Genomic DNA, 19,798 nt, shown 5'->3' with positions numbered 1-19,798 from the left:
TTAAGGCAATAATTTTTTAAAGCCGATGCAAAATCCTGGCTATGGGCCTGCCCCTCCTCATCCCCCTAATAGACTAGGTTGCGCGCGCCTGTATAACTAAACCTTTAATCGAAAATAACAAACACCGAAAGTTTTGATTATTAATAAATTATACTATTCCTAATTGTGAATGAATTAGGATTTATCGTGTTTTCAAAATTCATGTGCTCATTAGGTATAACACCATACACAAACCCTAATAAGCAAATCTAAATAAATATATTTAAAATACATGATGCATTTATCAATAAATAACTAAACAAAAATAAAGCTGAGAGAGACATGATCACCCCCTTAAGTTGATTAAAATATATATATTTTTACGTACCGATGGAATAATTATTTTACCCATGAGCGTGCGGTACGGTACTCACCCATAGATAAATAGAATAAGTGTACATCAAATCGAAGAACAGCATGTGGACAACTCTGATTGGTTATCAAAAATCAGTTATCGATTTTGAGCTACTCCGAACGTATAAAAGGATTGATCTCGCTATTGTTCTTTCTCACTTTCCGTTGCGAGTTTGTACTGATGATTGAACAACGCGTGCGTGTGCCTATCGAAATAGTAAAGTATCCGGTTTTCAGAATAATTTTATTGGTTCTGTGCCAATTTGCAAGTATGATCAGTGTCGGAAGTAACCAGGTCCACGATGTTAGCGCCGTTCGATCAGCAGACGTCAACATGGACGATGATGTTATTTCCGAACTAAGAAGCATAATTGTGAGTCGTAGCAAGGAAGGAGCTACGATCGAGGAAATCATAGGTAAACTATAAACTTGTGTGTTTTTCGATTGATTGCAATTATATTGTGAAGTTACCGTTATTTTCGCTTTCGGATAGTAAACTTAGTGAATACTGTAAAAGATTTGTATTTTCAAGCGTGCACTTAAAGACAGACTCAATCAGTCGAAACCCCTATTAATGTCGTCAGCTGGATTTATATTCGAAACAGATGATTACAAACATCACACCAACGAAAATCTATTGTCGATATATCGCGACCGTGAAGAGATTGCCAGATACCTGCGACAAATAAATGGCGTCTGGTCAACCTTCACTCCACCTGACGGGCCGTACCTATGGTATTGTAACACACAAAGGACACAACATCTTGCTGACATGATTAAGAAACAGAAAAATCCACGCATAAACAATAACACAAGATACGACATCCCGAGATATCAGCTTCCCAGCACACCCTACAGTACTAGCACAAAGGTCAGCGAGTCTGGACAGCGGGAGAAGTTCTTCGAGGACAATAGGCATTTCATACCTAAACGAAACGCTTGGAGCCGTGTTCAATCGCGCGCTGTTCCTTATTTGCAACCCCAAAGACGACAAATGCAGCAGGGAAAGTACACGACGCAGCGAAGATACTACTCCAATGCGGTAAGTATAGTCTTCAAACAATGGTAGACCACGTGTTGTGGTGAGCGTTTTTTTAATGAAGTTTCCTTGTAAATCATTCATTTTAGCCATACACGGGGCCCAACTTTTGCGGTTACCAAATGATCGGAGACGACTTTTTCCTTTCGCTTGCTAGATGGGAATTGGGATTTGCGTTTGACCCAGGTAAGTCAAACATCCCAAGTAGCAATTGAAGTTTTATAGCACGCTACAAGTGCAATCTAAGTTTTAAGAACGGCTTCAAGAGCACCTTAAAACTACAATTGTTACTAGGGATATTAGCCAACAAATTTAGAGTTCTAAATTGAGCATCCATGTTCAATCAGTTGGCTTTGGAGACCAAATTGTTTAAGAATGTTGATTGCATGTTTATAATCATTATAATATTAATAGTAACGAATACCCGTCCCAGCTCACAATTCAACAATTAATGTAAATATTGTTGTACAATTCACGGCGTATAACAATCTCACCTCTACTTCCCCATTTCTATCTGTTATCAATTTACCACGTTAATTTAGAATTTAAGAGACATTTTTTCAATATTTAAAATTGTTTTACAATAATATATAGAACTCGTATGTTCTTTGAGTTTTAGCCTAATAGTTTATTAGGAAATTTGATGTAATATATTTGCCCAAACCAAATTATTAAAGACTGGAGCATAGGATTTATTCCCTTTGGACTAAAAGTAAAATCTGAGATTCTAAATTCTTGACAAATTTTTGGATTTGCTGGATAAAACCACCATATTCGAATATTTAAGGGTCTCATTTTCTCATACATTCCTATGATTTTAATAATAGTGAGTTATAAATTAAAGTATGCAACTGTTTCTTCCGCCAGGACATGCCATCCAAAAAAGTGGCCTTTGCATATCCGGCTTGACGATCGCGGAAGCGGCGAACCGTGTGCTGAAGGCCACTAACATTAACGATCGGGTCATAGTTAACGTTGGCGCGGTGGATCTCTTGCACGGGTATGAATTCGTCGATATGAAAAATGATTTATTTCAATTGATGAAAAACTTGGCGCTCCGTGGTGCATCCGTGATACTGACCACGGTATCTCCGATAGCCAACTGCTCCCACATACGGGGCATAACGGATCGACTAGAACAATTCAATGACCTTATTCGCGAACAGCGGAATAGCATAGACCTGTGGCAGTGTTTTGTCAACGAGAAAAAGAACACCTTGTATGAGTGCTTCCAACCAGGACCAAGATATGTTAGTGGCAGTAATCAGCCGCACGTGCTCTGGAACAAACTCGGACGTCAACGGATTATTAAATTTCTGAAGCAACATCTCGCAGAATTTGTTTAGGATCCTAACATAATGTTCTAGCGTACTCACTTATTTTAATTTGTATTAGGTGTTGTAATTCGTAAATTGTAGTTTTTGTAATTGTGATGTTGTTTGTGTACTGTTAGACATCTTTTTCATGTAAATGTCTCAATCGTAGCTGGTATTGAGATCGACCTAGCTTAGATTTATTTCAAGGAAAATATTTTCGATACCCGGTGCATTGAAAATAGTTTCCTTGCATAAAACTCATTCGATTGATTTCTTTTTTACCGGATAAAGAAATCAACTGAATGCAGTTTTGATGAACCCATAACTGCCAACATCTTCACAAAGAATCGCAGGCGAATATCTAATTGACTTTGTTGGCTTCCAATTTACTCCACTGGGTGACCGGTTCCCACTGGATGCTAAGCAGGATGTTATGTTAAATCTATAGATTATGCTTGATCACAACACCACAACGACATCAGTAATCGTCAGAGCTCAAACAATTTATACTATTGTAGATCTACTATTTTTAAGCTGAAAAAGATTATATATTTACAAATTTGGAAATGCTCAGGATGATGCAAACGTGATATGAGTAAATGTTTTGTATTTGTTATATGTAATTTCAATAAAATTGTATGTTAAATGTCGTAAACATATTTATAATTAATTCCGAAGCAGACGTTATAATACTCTATACTGATTATATTATAATCTTCTAATCTTCTAATCCAATATTTTCTCGGTTCGCTGTGATTACGTGTGATTCATGCGATATACAATGCGATTCTCCAGATTGTTGAAATATTAACGCGATGGATTCGAACGCTTACTTTTACTGGCCTTATCGATCTTTGGTTGATTGAATACAAGAGTTGCCTACAGCAAAAAAATTCTAAAAAATTGTAACAAAAAATTCTATTGGGACGCTCCTCTAACTTGCTATACTATATCTGAGTTTTAATTGATCAATTGGAAATCTTTATCTTTTCCTCATGGAATCAATTTGCTGCGATTATTTCACCAAAACAAACGATACAAAAAGTATGCGACACACAGTTTATTCTGTCGCACAGCAACACAACCCTCTGAAGCATGAAATGTACACAAAAAGAGAATTTGATATGCGTTTTCGTTTTTACCTGGTGCTTAACTGCCGCTCTACGTATAATCGTCCCATGTGTATAGGGAATCCCATAGCACATGGGAATGGGACGTTTATACGTATAGCGACAGTACACCGGTGTAGTGCAAAAAAGAGACAGGCTGATTACACCCAATGACCCAAGTTTGAATGTGTAGCACCGACTACACCGGTGTAGTGCACTGTCAGAAACGAAAACGACATGAGATAAAGCAATGTAGCTTTATGTTTCATTTTGTGTGATTTTTGTATAGCAATGCACTTTAGGATTTTTAGAAGGGAGATAGTTGGAGCAATTAATTATTAACTAAGCGGAACATTTTACAAACATATAAAAACTACAAAAACTAGAGCGGGTGGTTCAATTTTATTATTAGAGGCGATTAATTAGGGATATTTTGAGTAGTGGTACTGCTGGGCATTTCTTAGCGAGAGAACTAGAAGATAGAGGGACACATAAGTTTTGGGAAGATATTCAAGGGGGAGGAGGGGAGGGTGAAGTCCTACATCTGCGTATCAGTGACAGGGGAGAGATGTGGACAAAGCTGATAGGGGGAGGAGAGATATTAACTTTCAGTTTCCAGTATCGGGAATCAACGGTGAGGATTACAGATTCGGACGGGTGCATCATGTATTGGGACGCTCGGCGGTCTTCCTCGAACCAGCAGTGGTTCCTTCAGATGATTTCGTAATACGGCTCAGATGCGGATCGGCAACACACCGCGTTGCGTGTGTGATGTTGTGCTGTAGGTCTCGAAATTTGTTGTGTCATTCGACAGAGATGTTTTGTGTCGTTTTGAAGTCGTATCAAACAATCGTTGGGCTATGGTAGGCGGAAGAGGGCACTTCTGAGAATAAGAAAAATAATAGGGGTAGTTAAATCTGCATAATGATGGTTTTGAGGAAGATGTTGACGAGAGACATATAGAGGAGATCGGGGCTCTCCAGTACATCTCGAACCGGGACATTGGGTTTAACTTCCTCGGGCCCGAAAGGAATCCAATAGTTAGATCTGGCAGAACAGTACTCGGCGCATGCTCAGACAATACGTTCAATATCGTGATAACCGTTACCACAGGCGCAGATACCGCGATCCCAATTCGTCGGAGATGAGCGTTCAGCGTGTAGTGGTTGGACACGAGCCGAGACATCACATGAATGAAATCCTGACCCACATCCATCCCCTTAAACCAAGGTTTCGTCGATACCTTAGGAATTATCGAATGTAGCTACCTTCCTAGTTGCCCATTGCTCCATGGAGTTTGCCAACTTTTGAGGGTTCTCTGATGAGTAATACTGAAAAATTCGTTGAAGCAAATTGGTGTTTCATATATGTCATCTTCTAAAGCGCCTGCCTTAGCTAAAGAGTTTGCTTCTTCATTATTCGTTCCCAGATTTTCACCAGAAAATATGGAATGTGCTTTCTAGATTTCATTGAACGGAGAGCTTCGATTGCGCTGAGGCTCTCCGAGACAATAAAGTAATGATCGGTGGGCAAGGTATCAGTGATCCCAAGGGTATACTGAATAGTAGCAAGTTCTGTGACGTACATTGAAGCAGGATCATTGAGTTTGAATGTGGTGATGAGGTTTTGATTGAACATACCGGAACCGTCGAGGCTTGACCCGCCTGATTTCGAGAAGTCGACTGCAACAAGATGTTTTAACATCTTGTTGCAGTCGACTTCTCGGAATTTTCTATGAAAGATGCTTGTGATCACTTGCAGATGTATGTGATCCGTGATTCCACGAATCTCGTCTTTCATGGATGTGTCGAAGAATACAGTTAAATCAGAAGCATGAGGGAGATTGACACGGTTAGGCTAATATGATAAAGAATTGATATTTTGTGTCATATAATAGAAGCACAAGGACATAAATCAGATTTGAGAATTGAGCTCGACAAGCCTCTCGAAATTTACAATTACTAACGGGTTCAAGATATCGCATCGGATGAGCAATCGATATGAGAGGTTCCAAAATCGATTTTTCAGCGGAAGGAAGCCCGCCAGCCCTTCTAAACTCATCGTATGTGTCGAGTGCATGCAACCCAAAGCAATACGCAAACAACAATATTGGATTCGCTCTAGTTTGATGAAAAGTATGTTCGAAGCGGAGCGGAAACAGAAACTCCCGTACTCCATCACCGATAATATCGTTGTTTAGTACAGCCTGGGTGGGCACCCCACCATGTTCCGGTTATTGTACGGAGAAAGTTGATCCGTTCTTGGCACTTCTGTTTCAGATACCTAATGTGACATCCCCAGGTTCCTTTAGAGTCGAGCCAGACACCGAGATATTTAAAAGCTGAAACCTGAGCAATAGTTTGACCCATTAATTGAAGCTGCGGGAGAAGTTCTTCGAGGACAATAGGCATTTCATACCTAAACGAAACGCTTGGAGCCGTGTTCAATCGCGCGCTGTTCCTTATTTGCAACCCCAAAGACGACAAATGCAGCAGGGAAAGTACACGACGCAGCGAAGATACTACTCCAATGCGGTAAGTATAGTCTTCAAACAATGGTAGACCACGTGTTGTGGTGAGCGTTTTTTTAATGAAGTTTCCTTGTAACTCATTCATTTTAGCCATACACGGGGCCCAACTTTTGCGGTTACCAAATGATCGGAGACGACTTTTTCCTTTCGCTTGCTAGATGGGAATTGGGATTTGCGTTTGACCCAGGTAAGTCAAACATCCCAAGTAGCAATTGAAGTTTTATAGCACGCTACAAGTGCAATCTAAGTTTTAAGAACGGCTTCAAGAGCACCTTAAAACTACAATTGTTACTAGGGATATTAGCCAACAAATTTAGAGTTCTAAATTGAGCATCCATGTTCAATCAGTTGGCTTTGGAGACCAAATTGTTTAAGAATGTTGATTGCATGTTTATAATCATTATAATATTAATAGTAACGAATACCCGTCCCAGCTCACAATTCAACAATTAATGTAAATATTGTTGTACAATTCACGGCGTATAACAATCTCACCTCTACTTCCCCATTTCTATCTGTTATCAATTTACCACGTTAATTTAGAATTTAAGAGACATTTTTTCAATATTTAAAATTGTTTTACAATAATATATAGAACTCGTATGTTCTTTGAGTTTTAGCCTAATAGTTTATTAGGAAATTTGATGTAATATATTTGCCCAAACCAAATTATTAAAGACTGGAGCATAGGATTTATTCCCTTTGGACTAAAAGTAAAATCTGAGATTCTAAATTCTTGACAAATTTTTGGATTTGCTGGATAAAACCACCATATTCGAATATTTAAGGGTCTCATTTTCTCATACATTCCTATGATTTTAATAATAGTGAGTTATAAATTAAAGTATGCAACTGTTTCTTCCGCCAGGACATGCCATCCAAAAAAGTGGCCTTTGCATATCCGGCTTGACGATCGCGGAAGCGGCGAACCGTGTGCTGAAGGCCACTAACATTAACGATCGGGTCATAGTTAACGTTGGCGCGGTGGATCTCTTGCACGGGTATGAATTCGTCGATATGAAAAATGATTTATTTCAATTGATGAAAAACTTGGCGCTCCGTGGTGCATCCGTGATACTGACCACGGTATCTCCGATAGCCAACTGCTCCCACATACGGGGCATAACGGATCGACTAGAACAATTCAATGACCTTATTCGCGAACAGCGGAATAGCATAGACCTGTGGCAGTGTTTTGTCAACGAGAAAAAGAACACCTTGTATGAGTGCTTCCAACCAGGACCAAGATATGTTAGTGGCAGTAATCAGCCGCACGTGCTCTGGAACAAACTCGGACGTCAACGGATTATTAAATTTCTGAAGCAACATCTCGCAGAATTTGTTTAGGATCCTAACATAATGTTCTAGCGTACTCACTTATTTTAATTTGTATTAGGTGTTGTAATTCGTAAATTGTAGTTTTTGTAATTGTGATGTTGTTTGTGTACTGTTAGACATCTTTTTCATGTAAATGTCTCAATCGTAGCTGGTATTGAGATCGACCTAGCTTAGATTTATTTCAAGGAAAATATTTTCGATACCCGGTGCATTGAAAATAGTTTCCTTGCATAAAACTCATTCGATTGATTTCTTTTTTACCGGATAAAGAAATCAACTGAATGCAGTTTTGATGAACCCATAACTGCCAACATCTTCACAAAGAATCGCAGGCGAATATCTAATTGACTTTGTTGGCTTCCAATTTACTCCACTGGGTGACCGGTTCCCACTGGATGCTAAGCAGGATGTTATGTTAAATCTATAGATTATGCTTGATCACAACACCACAACGACATCAGTAATCGTCAGAGCTCAAACAATTTATACTATTGTAGATCTACTATTTTTAAGCTGAAAAAGATTATATATTTACAAATTTGGAAATGCTCAGGATGATGCAAACGTGATATGAGTAAATGTTTTGTATTTGTTATATGTAATTTCAATAAAATTGTATGTTAAATGTCGTAAACATATTTATAATTAATTCCGAAGCAGACGTTATAATACTCTATACTGATTATATTATAATCTTCTAATCTTCTAATCCAATATTTTCTCGGTTCGCTGTGATTACGTGTGATTCATGCGATATACAATGCGATTCTCCAGATTGTTGAAATATTAACGCGATGGATTCGAACGCTTACTTTTACTGGCCTTATCGATCTTTGGTTGATTGAATACAAGAGTTGCCTACAGCAAAAAAATTCTAAAAAATTGTAACAAAAAATTCTATTGGGACGCTCCTCTAACTTGCTATACTATATCTGAGTTTTAATTGATCAATTGGAAATCTTTATCTTTTCCTCATGGAATCAATTTGCTGCGATTATTTCACCAAAACAAACGATACAAAAAGTATGCGACACACAGTTTATTCTGTCGCACAGCAACACAACCCTCTGAAGCATGAAATGTACACAAAAAGAGAATTTGATATGCGTTTTCGTTTTTACCTGGTGCTTAACTGCCGCTCTACGTATAATCGTCCCATGTGTATAGGGAATCCCATAGCACATGGGAATGGGACGTTTATACGTATAGCGACAGTACACCGGTGTAGTGCAAAAAAGAGACAGGCTGATTACACCCAATGACCCAAGTTTGAATGTGTAGCACCGACTACACCGGTGTAGTGCACTGTCAGAAACGAAAACGACATGAGATAAAGCAATGTAGCTTTATGTTTCATTTTGTGTGATTTTTGTATAGCAATGCACTTTAGGATTTTTAGAAGGGAGATAGTTGGAGCAATTAATTATTAACTAAGCGGAACATTTTACAAACATATAAAAACTACAAAAACTAGAGCGGGTGGTTCAATTTTATTATTAGAGGCGATTAATTAGGGATATTTTGAGTAGTGGTACTGCTGGGCATTTCTTAGCGAGAGAACTAGAAGATAGAGGGACACATAAGTTTTGGGAAGATATTCAAGGGGGAGGAGGGGAGGGTGAAGTCCTACATCTGCGTATCAGTGACAGGGGAGAGATGTGGACAAAGCTGACAGGGGGAGGAGAGATATTAACTTTCAGTTTCCAGTATCGGGAATCAACGGTGAGGATTACAGATTCGGACGGGTGCATCATGTATTGGGACGCTCGGCGGTCTTCCTCGAACCAGCAGTGGTTCCTTCAGATGATTTCGTAATACGGCTCAGATGCGGATCGGCAACACACCGCGTTGCGTGTGTGATGTTGTGCTGTAGGTCTCGAAATTTGTTGTGTCATTCGACAGAGATGTTTTGTGTCGTTTTGAAGTCGTATCAAACAATCGTTGGGCTATGGTAGGCGGAAGAGGGCACTTCTGAGAATAAGAAAAATAATAGGGGTAGTTAAATCTGCATAATGATGGTTTTGAGGAAGATGTTGACGAGAGACATATAGAGGAGCTCGGGGCTCTCCAGTACATCTCGAACCGGGACATTGGATTTAACTTCCTCGGGCCCGAAAGGAATCCAATAGTTAGATCTGGCAGAACAGTACTCGGCGCATACTCAGACAATACGTTCAATATCGTGATAACCGTTACCACAGGCGCAGATACCGCGATCCCAATTCGTCGGAGATGAGCGTTCAGCGTGTAGTGGTTGGACACGAGCCGAGACATCACATGAATGAAATCCTGACCCACATCCATCCCCTTAAACCAAGGTTTCGTCGATACCTTAGGAATTATCGAATGTAGCTACCTTCCTAGTTGCCCATTGCTCCATGGAGTTTGCCAACTTTTGAGGGTTCTCTGATGAGTAATACTGAAAAATTCGTTGAAGCAAATTGGTGTTTCATATATGTCATCTTCTAAAGCGCCTGCCTTAGCTAAAGAGTTTGCTTCTTCATTATTCGTTCCCAGATTTTCACCAGAAAATATGGAATGTGCTTTCTAGATTTCATTGAACGGAGAGCTTCGATTGCGCAGAGGCTCTCCGAGACAATAAAGTAATGATCGGTGGGCAAGGTATCAGTGATCCCAAGGGTATACTGAATAGTAGCAAGTTCTGTGACGTACATTGAAGCAGGATCATTGAGTTTGAATGTGGTGATGAGGTTTTGATTGAACATACCGGAACCGCCGAGGCTTGACCCGCCTGATTTCGAGAAGTCGACTGCAACAAGATGTTTTAACATCTTGTTGCAGTCGACTTCTCGGAATTTTCTATGAAAGATGCTTGTGATCACTTGCAGATGTATGTGATCCGGGATTCCACGAATCTCGTCTTTCATGGATGTGTCGAAGAATACAGTTAAATCAGAAGCATGAGGGAGATTGACACGGTTAGGCTAATATGATAAAGAATTGATATTTTGTGCCATATAATAGAAGCACAAGGACATAAATCAGATTTGAGAATTGAGCTCGACAAGCCTCTCGAAATTTACAATTACTAACGGGTTCAAGATATCGCATCGGATGAGCAATCGATATGAGAGGTTCCAAAATCGATTTTTCAGCGGAAGGAAGCCCGCCAGCCCTTCTAAACTCATCGTATGTGTCGAGTGCATGCAACCCAAAGCAATACGCAAACAACAATATTGGATTCGCTCTAGTTTGATGAAAAGTATGTTCGAAGCGGAGCGGAAACAGAAACTCCCGTACTCCATCACCGATAATATCGTTGTTTAGTACAGCCTGGGTGGGCACCCCACCATGTTCCGGTTATTGTACGGAGAAAGTTGATCCGTTCTTGGCACTTCTGTTTCAGATACCTAATGTGACATCCCCAGGTTCCTTTAGAGTCGAGCCAGACACCGAGATATTTAAAAGCTGAAACCTGAGCAATAGTTTGACCCATTAATTGAAGCTGTAGTTGCGCTGGTTCATGCTTCCTTGAAAATACGACTGCTCAGTTTTCTACGTGGAGAACTGGATACCCAGCTGGAGGGTCCAAGAAGACAAATTGCCCAAGTTATCTTGCAATGGACGCTGCAGATCGACGGCTTTGGGACCTGTAATAGAGACACACCGTCACTTGCAAACTGCCTTAGCGTGCAGGAACTTACAAGACATTCGTCAATGTCATTCACGTCAAAGTTGTAGAGAAGGGGCTGAGAAATGAGCCCTGGGGAAGACTCATGTAGCTAATTCGTGATGTCGATAAATCACCATGCGAAAAATGCATGTTTTCTTCAGACAGCAAATAAGTGGATTACTCCTCGCTGTCCACTGACGATGTTAGATGTTGTTGCTTCGTGAAGACAGCCAGTCAAGACCGATGTCAAATCGCCTTTGTTTGGTGAGGTAGCGAATTGCAATAGCCATTTGTGATACAATTCCTCACAGGTAGTAGATATCGCTCACGGGACTGTTTATTAGCAGTGCTTTACTATGGCCTCTGCTACAGTAAGCACGTTCGTACTGCCGTAAAGAATAAGGCACATCGGAGAGAACAAAACTCACTTGTTTCTCGATACAATGTTCGGTTACGAATAAATTTTTATTTTAACGAAACTTATATAATATATATAATGAAATCCTTCAAATTCACAGAATTTATATAAACAATACGAATAAATGAAATGATTTACATGTTATGCAAATTCAAATAGGAGTCTCATTCGCCTAATTCAAATCTTCAGCAGATAATACCGCTTGGTGGGTGCAAAAGTAATCAACAATATAATTTTTGATAAATCGTTGATCTGTAAGGCAAAACAATAATTAAAAAAAGAGAATAATTTGCTTTGTGGAATATATCTATCACCTGGATACTGATTCTGGTAAATTATGCCGTCTGCTATATGTTTAGCCAGCTTCTTGAACAAAAATCTATTTCCGATTAGACCATCGTTAAGTGGTTTCATTAGCGCTTGTACTACCCATCTAGCAATTCGTTGCCTGCAACTTGCTATCAGTATTTCGTTCAATTCTATCGACGGACTGTAAGGACCAAGTTCATCCTCTTCTTGTTCATATTCACCAAACAGGACGATGAATTTAGCGCGAATACGTTCATATCGCAAGTAGTTTACATCCGCGATATTGCTTAATATTTCGCGCAACTTAATCTTTTGCATGTGAAACTCACATGGCCAAATACTCTTCTTGAGATCATCTTTGCTTTGGTCCATATTTTGTAAAGTGCTTTCAGACACCGTACAATGTGTTGAATTATCGAGGGAAGAAAAGTTGAATTTCGGAGATAACTGATGAACTTCAGACTGATGTGAAGCAGTGCTGCTGTCTAATCGTTCACCAGCTTTCGACGGGTCGAATTTTTCAATTTCGTTTATTATTGCGTTGATTTGAACTTGATTTTCGCACGATTCAAAGATGTTTTCATCATCACCTGTATCAAACATAGCCTTCAGCTCACGCATAATTTGATCATCTTCAATTGCACTGTTTCCGGTTTTCGCAGTTATGGTACATTGCTTCGACGGAATCGAAACGAAGGATGTTTCATTTGAACAGGATTTTTCGTTGGAAACTTTCGGTTTTCGCTTTGATGTTCGATCCTTTCGACTTGATTTATTACGCACCGTACCTTTTTCTTTCTTCGGCAATTGCTTACGGCATTTTTTGTGCAACAGCACGGGATCAGGTATGTGCATTATTTCTTCAAAATTGCGTATTTTTTCGTCCAGCGACATGGCTGGCACATCGAGTAGAGGAAGTTCATCGTTGTGGGCAGCTGTGGGCATAGGGACTAGTTGCTGCTTTTCCAATACATCCGTTTGTACACCAACACTGCATACTTCTTTTTTAATTATTTTTGGTGTAAATTTCATATTAATTAAACAAGGATGCAAGCATGAATCTTTTGTTTCCTTGCGGATTTGAGATATCTGTAATTTACAAACGGTAATATTTCTATTCATCTTTTTTGACTAAAAACTTACCACTTTGAGTATGCAATTTCGATAAAGCGATACAATCATACATGACTTGACCTAGAATCAAAAAAGAGTCACATTATAATTGGTGGTAATACGAATATTGCGTATGCCGTTTATACAATAAGACATGCATACCGCTTTTAGCTCAATGCTTTCAGCGCAACGTTTGACCTCGTCAGGCGTAAATGTTACATTATCATACGAATCCACGGTTTTCATCCAAGCATCGTAGTTGCCGATCAATAGATTCTCGATGTAGTTCAAATATTGACAGCGTACCTTTCCCGTCAAACGATGTGCCGGTAAATCAATTGTATCGATCGTCTCTGCTAGATCGATTGGGTCATCAAAGTGTTCTTCGGTTTTTGGAATCTTGCAAGGGGCTTCGTCCATATAATCATAGTACACTTCCTTCCTGCGGTACCAGTATTCGTACGAATCGTGCTCCGGCTCAGCACAGTACTGCTTAGTGGCTCCCCTGAGAAGTTGGTAAGGATTACTTATTTTTTACAATAAACAATACTTTTAAATATCAGATTTACCTCGACATTTTTCAAAGAGTAAGTATTTCAGCACTTTGCATAACTTGCATAAGAATTCTAAAATCCTTGCACGGAAAAATGCGACCTGGATTGCTAAAAAAATCCTCCAAAGCAAAACAAAATATAAACATTCGACACAGATCATTAGCGACCAGGCCACTTTCAATATATCAATAATAGAGAGTATTGATAAAAGTATTGAACGCAGGGTGGCCAGATAGAATTTCTTATGTGATTTTCGATTGATAGACACTGGTGTAGTGGAGTCCCTGTCAAAAAAATGCGGACGAACATGGTCAGGCGATTTAAATAGTTCGACGTTTTACTCAACTCGCCTGTGCTAATTGCCCCTAGCAACAAATGCAATTTGCGAATGCGATTTAAAGGCAATTTCAATACTTAGGCAAATTTTCTGGCGGCTGAAAAATGGACTTAACTAATGGACCTTAACTTTGGCAACGCTGGAGTGGATAGACCGAATATCGACGAGAACATTTCAAATGGGCCGATAAACAAAACGTAAACAATTCCGGTTAATACTTAATTCAAATGGACGCTAACAAAGCTTTATACATACCTTGCCCTAATAAAAAAATATTATACACGAACTTTAACTTATACAGTCCAACGATTCCACATATTGTTTGGATGATACCCTGAACAGGTCGTTAGACTCTTGAATGATAAGATGTTTATTAGGGTGAATAAGCAGATTCTGAAACCTGGCTGTTGGCGAAATAATGAATTATCGAAAAGGCACATAAGCAAAATAAATTTTTTTGCTTATGTTCCCTTTCACTTCCCCTCAAAAATTAACGGTTCATATACACCAAACAACAAAACGGAAAAAATTGTTTATGGGCCCTTTTCTTAATGAAAAAGACTATACTCGAAAAGGGAACAAAAACATTGCAACACCAAGAAAGGGATCAAAATAAATGTCACATACATTTGCTGTAAACAAAAGGGCTCACCCGTACGCACTATAAGCTAACGTCTCGCCAAAAAGGGATTGTGGGAGAGGGCACAAAACCAGTGTCATGTTTCAGGTGTCAGGCCATTTGGCATAAGCCCGTTTGGCATACAGTCGATTGGCATAAAAGTCATTTGGCATAAAGTCAACTGGCATAATGGCCATTTGGCATAATGGCCAATTGGCATAACGTGCGTTTGGCATAATAGTCATTTGGCATAAGGGTGATTTGGCATGAACACGGGTAGAAAGCGAAGTGGCGTAGCCACATTAGGCGGCTGCAAGTCTTTTTTTTAATTTATTTATAGTGTCGGAAGCGCAAGAACTTGGCGGCGGCAAGTATTTTATTAATTTATTTATATTGATTTTTTTTTTTGATTTTGTGAAAAATATTCCGTCTAAAGTATTCGTTTCAGTGCAGTGATTATGCCAAATAACCATTATGCTAAATGGCCTTTATGCCAAATGACTTTTATGCCAAATGGCCATTATGCCAAATGACCGTTATGCCAAATGACTTTTATGTCTAATGACCTTATGCCAAACGACCTTATGCCAAATGACTTTATGCCAAATGGGGTATAATCGTTTCAAAAGGGACCAAAACATTTATCTGCAAAAATCGTTCAAAATATATTTTTTTAAATAAATCTGGTATATTATTCGGAAAAAATGGTTAATTTAAAACGGCATTGAGTTGTTTGGTCCTAAAATGAAGCTCCTGTTCATAAATGGGAATATAAAGTACGAGGTGATTTTTCAGACGCCATTTTCTCAACATGAGCATATTGCATATAATGCCTTATGAAATGTTGACGTCGATATGTCCAATGCATAAAATTTGCAGCAGAAGAAACGAGAGGCATATAGTAAAGTATGCTATCGATGCATAAATAAATTTCTGCGTGTAGATGCAAACAGTTTTTCTTTAACCATATCACTTTTTCAACGCATGTTGAGAGATCCTGTATCAGGATAACTTTAGCTAAAAGTAGTTGCAGAATGTGTGGGCGTACTTGCCTGTAAGTCTTGTTTTTTGTGCTACAATTTTCGATTGATTTGATTGATAACAGAAATTGTGCTTCCAGCTTATTCAGTATTTAGCATCTGTTTCTTTAACCTGATGTAAAGCTTATGATAATAGGCTGTCGTTCTAAATAAAAACAAATGCAAATTCATGGAAGCATTGCGCGCCGAAAATAATCATAATTTGCATTTCAAAAAAAGTAATTAATGTAAAATGATCGTTGCGTCTCCATTGGAAAAAAAGCAGTGAGACGATTGTCACAAAATTCTTAGTTTTTACGTTTTGATTTTGAATGAGAAAATTTCGTTTAATGCTCAATATTGCTAATTCATGCAATTCAAACCGCGCGTATTTGTTTGTGAAGCCTGTTAGCAGAAATGCTTTAAAACAGTAATTGTAAATTTATTAGCTTACGATACCCTGTTGATTACATTTGTATAGCTTATGTCAGGTCAATCAAGGAAGTAATTTATTAGTAACTAATAACTGTTATTCGCACGGTAACCTGTTGGTTTTACCATTGCTCAGGTCAACAAATATACTCAACTTATTTTTCTTATTTATTATTAGTACCCTGGAGCCTAAGGAAGTTCAGTGCTGCTGTAAATACCAGAAAACATTGCAAGCCAAATCGAAACAACCGGAATATCGCAATGAGTTTAATTGCGGTCGAAAATACCAGCCATCGCATAACATCGCTCCGACAGATTTGAGCCCGGTGCTGGTATCGGCGGCGCATTTCAACGAGGATATGGACAGCGCTGATCGAGTCATAGTGCCAATGATGTGGAGTATGGTACCGCGATGGCACAAAGGTGATTACCGAAAGCACGGTCTCACGACAAATAATTGTCGGCTAGAAAATTTGGTCAAATCGAAATTATTCAGCCCGCCGCTGAATGCTGGACAACGATGCGTAATTCTCTGCGAAGGATTCTACGAGTGGCAAACTACGAAAGCTGTCAAGGCATCCGAGCGCCGAGCTTTTTACATTCACATGCCTCAGAATGAAAAGGTGAAAATAGAAGACAAATCAACTTGGGATATGAGCAATACCGGGATAGCGTTGCTCAAAATGGCTGGACTCTTCGACGTGTGGGAAGATGAAAATGGAGATAAACTGTACAGTTATACGGTAATCACCCTTGAGTCGAACCAAAAATTTTCGGAAATCCATCATCGTATTCCTGCGATTTTGGAAACAGAAGAAGAAGTTACACAGTGGCTTGATTTTCGACGCACTGGGGTGAACCGGGCTCTTAATTTATTGAAGCCGAGTGAATCTATTCAATGGTACTCCGTCTCAAACATTGTGAACAATTCAAGAAACAAATCTGACCAGTGTAACAAGCCTGCAGGCAAAAGCATCGATAATCCGAAAACTAATTTAATGCAAAGGTGGCTACTTGCCAAAAAGCGAAATAATGAGGATTTTGATGTTCAAGGGTCTTCAAGTGACACCATAGTTAAGAAACCTAAATATGAAGCTTAACCGTTGATTTTTGATGTATTGAATTGCGCTTGTTACCCTTGTTAATTTATAATACCTTTATTAATTTTTAGTTGCTTTTAACATGTGCTTCTAAACGTTTGCGAGAAATAAAATGTAGTGGTAAATGCTGTATAGATTGTGAATTTCCATCCCATTGTTGGAAAAGACGAAACTCCTGCTCGTCACACAGATTTGGCAATTCCAAACCACCACCGTTGAAATCGTCAATTTCTTTTTTCAGTGTCATTTTGATGGTCGCCTCGCGCGATGCATGCTGGTTATTGCGCTGTTTGTTGATAGATTGGACCAACTTTATCTGCTCCAGTTCATCATCGAAACGTGAAAGGTACCTGTTGATTCAAAAAATATATCCTCTTGGGAACAATATTCTTGTGATAATAACTACGCACTGATCTATCAATACTGCAAACTCCTCCGGATGAAGTACTTCAGTTTTGCCTTCCAACCGCTCAGCAAACCATCCCAGTTTTTTTCCGACGATGTTCGCTTTCATGGCATGTCCTATTTTTTTCTTCTCTCGGTTATTGATTCTGATTGCGAAAAATGGATTGAACACAACTTTTCAGAATTGGGTAACAAAAATGCGGCATCGGACTTTTTTTTCAAAATTATTCTATTAAAAAGTAAACGAAGCAAAACATACATACTTTTTTATCTTTCGGGCCAAAGCTAATGTTTTCCGACTCTGTGGGTGTTTGCATTGTGCCAATTCTTTCAGAATATGCTTTGGCTTGAAAATTAATTACATGTTAACATGCTTAATTTTCTGTATGTATAAAATTTAATCTTACCATTGTAAAACTTTTCTAAAAATGGATTAAATAATGTAATATAATATAATCTCAGTTTTGGTTCACTGAGTCGGACAAAATGCTTCATGTGTAAATATATATAAACAAACAACCGCACGTGCTAGTGACATCTTGAATCAACTGTGTGCGCAGGGTTGCCATTATTTTTCAAAGGCAATCTGCAGCGGATGAGAATGAGTTTTGGGATATTATATATCCTCTGGATATTGTTATATTCTGGTTGCAGTTGAAAATCGAAATAGTGAACTTGCGCCTTTCGATTTTTCTCCTATTTTCAGCATGCGGAACTAAAGCGCAACTGGTGTAGATGATGCGCAAGTTGATTCTCTAACATCACGCAGAAGAATCAGGCCTTTTTGAATCAACAAAACGTTTAGTTGAATCAAAAACGTGGCGAATGACTGTTTCAAACTGAAATGGGCGTTTTTCGAAAGCATGTATTTGGTTTAGTTCAACAAATACTTCTGTTTACATTTTAAATAGAAACATTGTTGAATCAAAATAAAATTTGTTAGATCTAACTGATCCCTTTGTTAAAAACCAACAGAATCTTTGTTTAATTTCAACTAAATTTGAGTTGTTCTCTGCTTTGGTTAATACAAACGATTTGTTTTTGTTTCTTCAAACTTGTTTGCTCGGTTAAACTTATCATGATTTTGTTGTTTCAAACGAAATATTTGTTGAAACTACTGAAAAGCCAACAAATGAATTAGTTGGTAATTTCAACCAACAGTATTGATTGAATCAAGCCTGAATCTTGTTTGTCACTATATCAAACGGGAAAATTGTTATTTAAAATCAAAATTTGTTTATTTTTACTATTTTTTTTTCTGCGTGATGTATACAAGATGCGCTTTAGTTGCACACTCTGCAAATAAGTAAAAAAAACGAAAGGCGCAAGTCAATTTTTCGATTTTCAACTGCAACCAGAATAGTTGAAAACTGGAAAATGCAACCAGCGACAATCGTTTTTTCGCTAATAACGCCGATAAGTATCCTTTTAAATACAAACCATATCTATTAAATACATCCGGCCCCTAGATGGTCTACTTCTGAACCACAGTTAAGCCATTTAGCATCATTGATATATAGCGTGATCAAACTTAACAATACTCGGGCGTGTTTGAAGAAGTATTTTGTCTACGTACCCGCCCGGAAAGTAAAGATTGATGGTGTATTCTCCGAAAGGGGCCTTCATTGCGAAATATGAGGTTGGCTCCTTCCAGAACCCCTCGCTTTGGTCAACTTTTTTTAACATCAGTCTCATTTCGAGCCTTTCGTTGGATGTATTCTTCCAAACATTGTTTTTTTTTAACGGAGCTGGTCAACATGTTCGCTTTTCTGTGTCGCGGGACTTGAACTGGCTTCGTTGCAAACAATGAAGCTTTAGAGTTATCCATTGTAGAAATAAGGCACGGTGTGCAATATGCGAAGAGAATCATGAAAGATTTTGCTTCTGTGGAGAGACTCCGTATGAACTATCGACATATCCCGCATATAAATTATACGGGGAAAACCTGAAACATTCTTTAGAGGAACGCTCCGAGAAGAAATGCTAAACAGGGCTACGCCTCCGGCCACGACGAATTTCCTCGGTCCCTTGTTGACTAAAGAGCAAAATTCTGACAATTGGGTCATTAAATGAGGAAAAATAATCTTTTTTTATTACATACATCGATAAAGCTGATTTTCGTGATTGCAACAA

General features: G+C 38.7%; 5 protein-coding genes across 6 annotated transcripts; 3 read left to right on the top strand and 2 right to left on the bottom strand.

Annotated features, from left to right (window-relative positions):
• Positions 1–539: 539 nt before the first annotated feature.
• Positions 540–3,403, top strand: LOC131683478 (maternal effect protein oskar-like). 2 transcript variants are annotated; one of them, XM_058965503.1, is made up of 4 exons: positions 540–809; positions 999–1,435; positions 1,522–1,618; positions 2,300–3,403. In XM_058965503.1, the coding sequence occupies exons 1-4, from the start codon at positions 575–577 to the stop codon at positions 2,776–2,778; spliced, it is 1,248 nt and encodes a 415-aa protein (XP_058821486.1). In that variant the 5' UTR covers positions 540–574; the 3' UTR covers positions 2,779–3,403. The 2 variants fall into 2 exon arrangements, with proteins under 2 accessions (XP_058821486.1, XP_058821485.1); XM_058965502.1 differs by having other exon boundaries at positions 978–1,435.
• A 2,812-nt stretch (positions 3,404–6,215) lies between these two features.
• Positions 6,216–8,359, top strand: LOC131683480 (maternal effect protein oskar). Its single transcript, XM_058965504.1, has 3 exons — positions 6,216–6,391; positions 6,478–6,574; positions 7,256–8,359. Exons 1-3 carry the CDS (start codon positions 6,344–6,346, stop codon positions 7,732–7,734), a joined length of 624 nt encoding a protein of 207 aa, XP_058821487.1. The 5' UTR covers positions 6,216–6,343; the 3' UTR covers positions 7,735–8,359.
• Positions 8,360–11,856: 3,497 nt separating this feature from the next.
• Positions 11,857–13,929, bottom strand: LOC131683474 (uncharacterized). The gene is made up of 5 exons (XM_058965487.1): positions 13,769–13,929; positions 13,362–13,704; positions 13,230–13,280; positions 12,092–13,175; positions 11,857–12,029 (listed from the first exon to the last, which is right to left on the bottom strand). The coding sequence occupies exons 1-5, from the start codon at positions 13,774–13,776 to the stop codon at positions 11,950–11,952; spliced, it is 1,566 nt and encodes a 521-aa protein (XP_058821470.1). The 5' UTR covers positions 13,777–13,929; the 3' UTR covers positions 11,857–11,949.
• Positions 13,930–15,615: 1,686 nt separating this feature from the next.
• LOC131683475 (abasic site processing protein HMCES) lies at positions 15,616–17,260 on the top strand. Its single transcript, XM_058965488.1, has 2 exons — positions 15,616–15,763; positions 16,339–17,260. Exons 1-2 carry the CDS (start codon positions 15,744–15,746, stop codon positions 17,258–17,260), a joined length of 942 nt encoding a protein of 313 aa, XP_058821471.1. The 5' UTR covers positions 15,616–15,743.
• Positions 17,261–17,327: 67 nt separating this feature from the next.
• On the bottom strand, positions 17,328–18,205 carry LOC131683476 (translation machinery-associated protein 16 homolog). Its single transcript, XM_058965489.1, has 4 exons — positions 18,073–18,205; positions 17,929–18,011; positions 17,671–17,811; positions 17,328–17,610 (listed from the first exon to the last, which is right to left on the bottom strand). The coding sequence occupies exons 1-4, from the start codon at positions 18,073–18,075 to the stop codon at positions 17,328–17,330; spliced, it is 510 nt and encodes a 169-aa protein (XP_058821472.1). The 5' UTR covers positions 18,076–18,205.
• Between the last annotated feature and the right edge of the window lie 1,593 nt (positions 18,206–19,798).

Source organism: Topomyia yanbarensis, chromosome 2, assembly GCF_030247195.1.
Source record: "Topomyia yanbarensis strain Yona2022 chromosome 2, ASM3024719v1, whole genome shotgun sequence".
Lineage (NCBI taxonomy): Eukaryota > Metazoa > Arthropoda > Insecta > Diptera > Culicidae > Topomyia > Topomyia yanbarensis.
Note: the sequence above shows the minus strand (reverse complement) of the source record. Positions and strands in the feature narration are given on the sequence as shown.

What these genes read in the sequence shown, in the direction of transcription:
- LOC131683474 (XM_058965487.1), bottom strand. An exon ending in AAAGCATTGAGCTAAAAGCG is followed by an intron (nt 13,281 to 13,361) that starts GTATGCATGTCT and finishes TTTTGATTCTAG; the next exon opens with GTCAAGTCATGTATGATTGT. An exon ending in GAAATTGCATACTCAAAGTG is followed by an intron (nt 13,176 to 13,229) that starts GTAAGTTTTTAG and finishes TGTAAATTACAG; the next exon opens with ATATCTCAAATCCGCAAGGA.
- LOC131683476 (XM_058965489.1), bottom strand. An exon ending in TTGGCCCGAAAGATAAAAAA is followed by an intron (nt 17,812 to 17,928) that starts GTATGTATGTTT and finishes TTTCGCAATCAG; the next exon opens with AATCAATAACCGAGAGAAGA. An exon ending in TTTGCAGTATTGATAGATCA is followed by an intron (nt 17,611 to 17,670) that starts GTGCGTAGTTAT and finishes TTGAATCAACAG; the next exon opens with GTACCTTTCACGTTTCGATG.
- LOC131683480 (XM_058965504.1), top strand. Translation starts at nt 6,344, where the DNA reads ATGCAGCAGGGAAAGTACACGACGCAGCGAAGATACTACTCCAATGCG. An exon ending in GAAGATACTACTCCAATGCG is followed by an intron (nt 6,392 to 6,477) that starts GTAAGTATAGTC and finishes CATTCATTTTAG; the next exon opens with CCATACACGGGGCCCAACTT. An exon ending in GGGATTTGCGTTTGACCCAG is followed by an intron (nt 6,575 to 7,255) that starts GTAAGTCAAACA and finishes TTCTTCCGCCAG; the next exon opens with GACATGCCATCCAAAAAAGT.
- LOC131683478 (XM_058965502.1), top strand. Translation starts at nt 575, where the DNA reads ATGATTGAACAACGCGTGCGTGTGCCTATCGAAATAGTAAAGTATCCG. An exon ending in TACGATCGAGGAAATCATAG is followed by an intron (nt 810 to 977) that starts GTAAACTATAAA and finishes TAATGTCGTCAG; the next exon opens with CTGGATTTATATTCGAAACA. An exon ending in GGGATTTGCGTTTGACCCAG is followed by an intron (nt 1,619 to 2,299) that starts GTAAGTCAAACA and finishes TTCTTCCGCCAG; the next exon opens with GACATGCCATCCAAAAAAGT.
- LOC131683475 (XM_058965488.1), top strand. Translation starts at nt 15,744, where the DNA reads ATGTGTGGGCGTACTTGCCT. An exon ending in ATGTGTGGGCGTACTTGCCT is followed by an intron (nt 15,764 to 16,338) that starts GTAAGTCTTGTT and finishes ATTTATTATTAG; the next exon opens with TACCCTGGAGCCTAAGGAAG.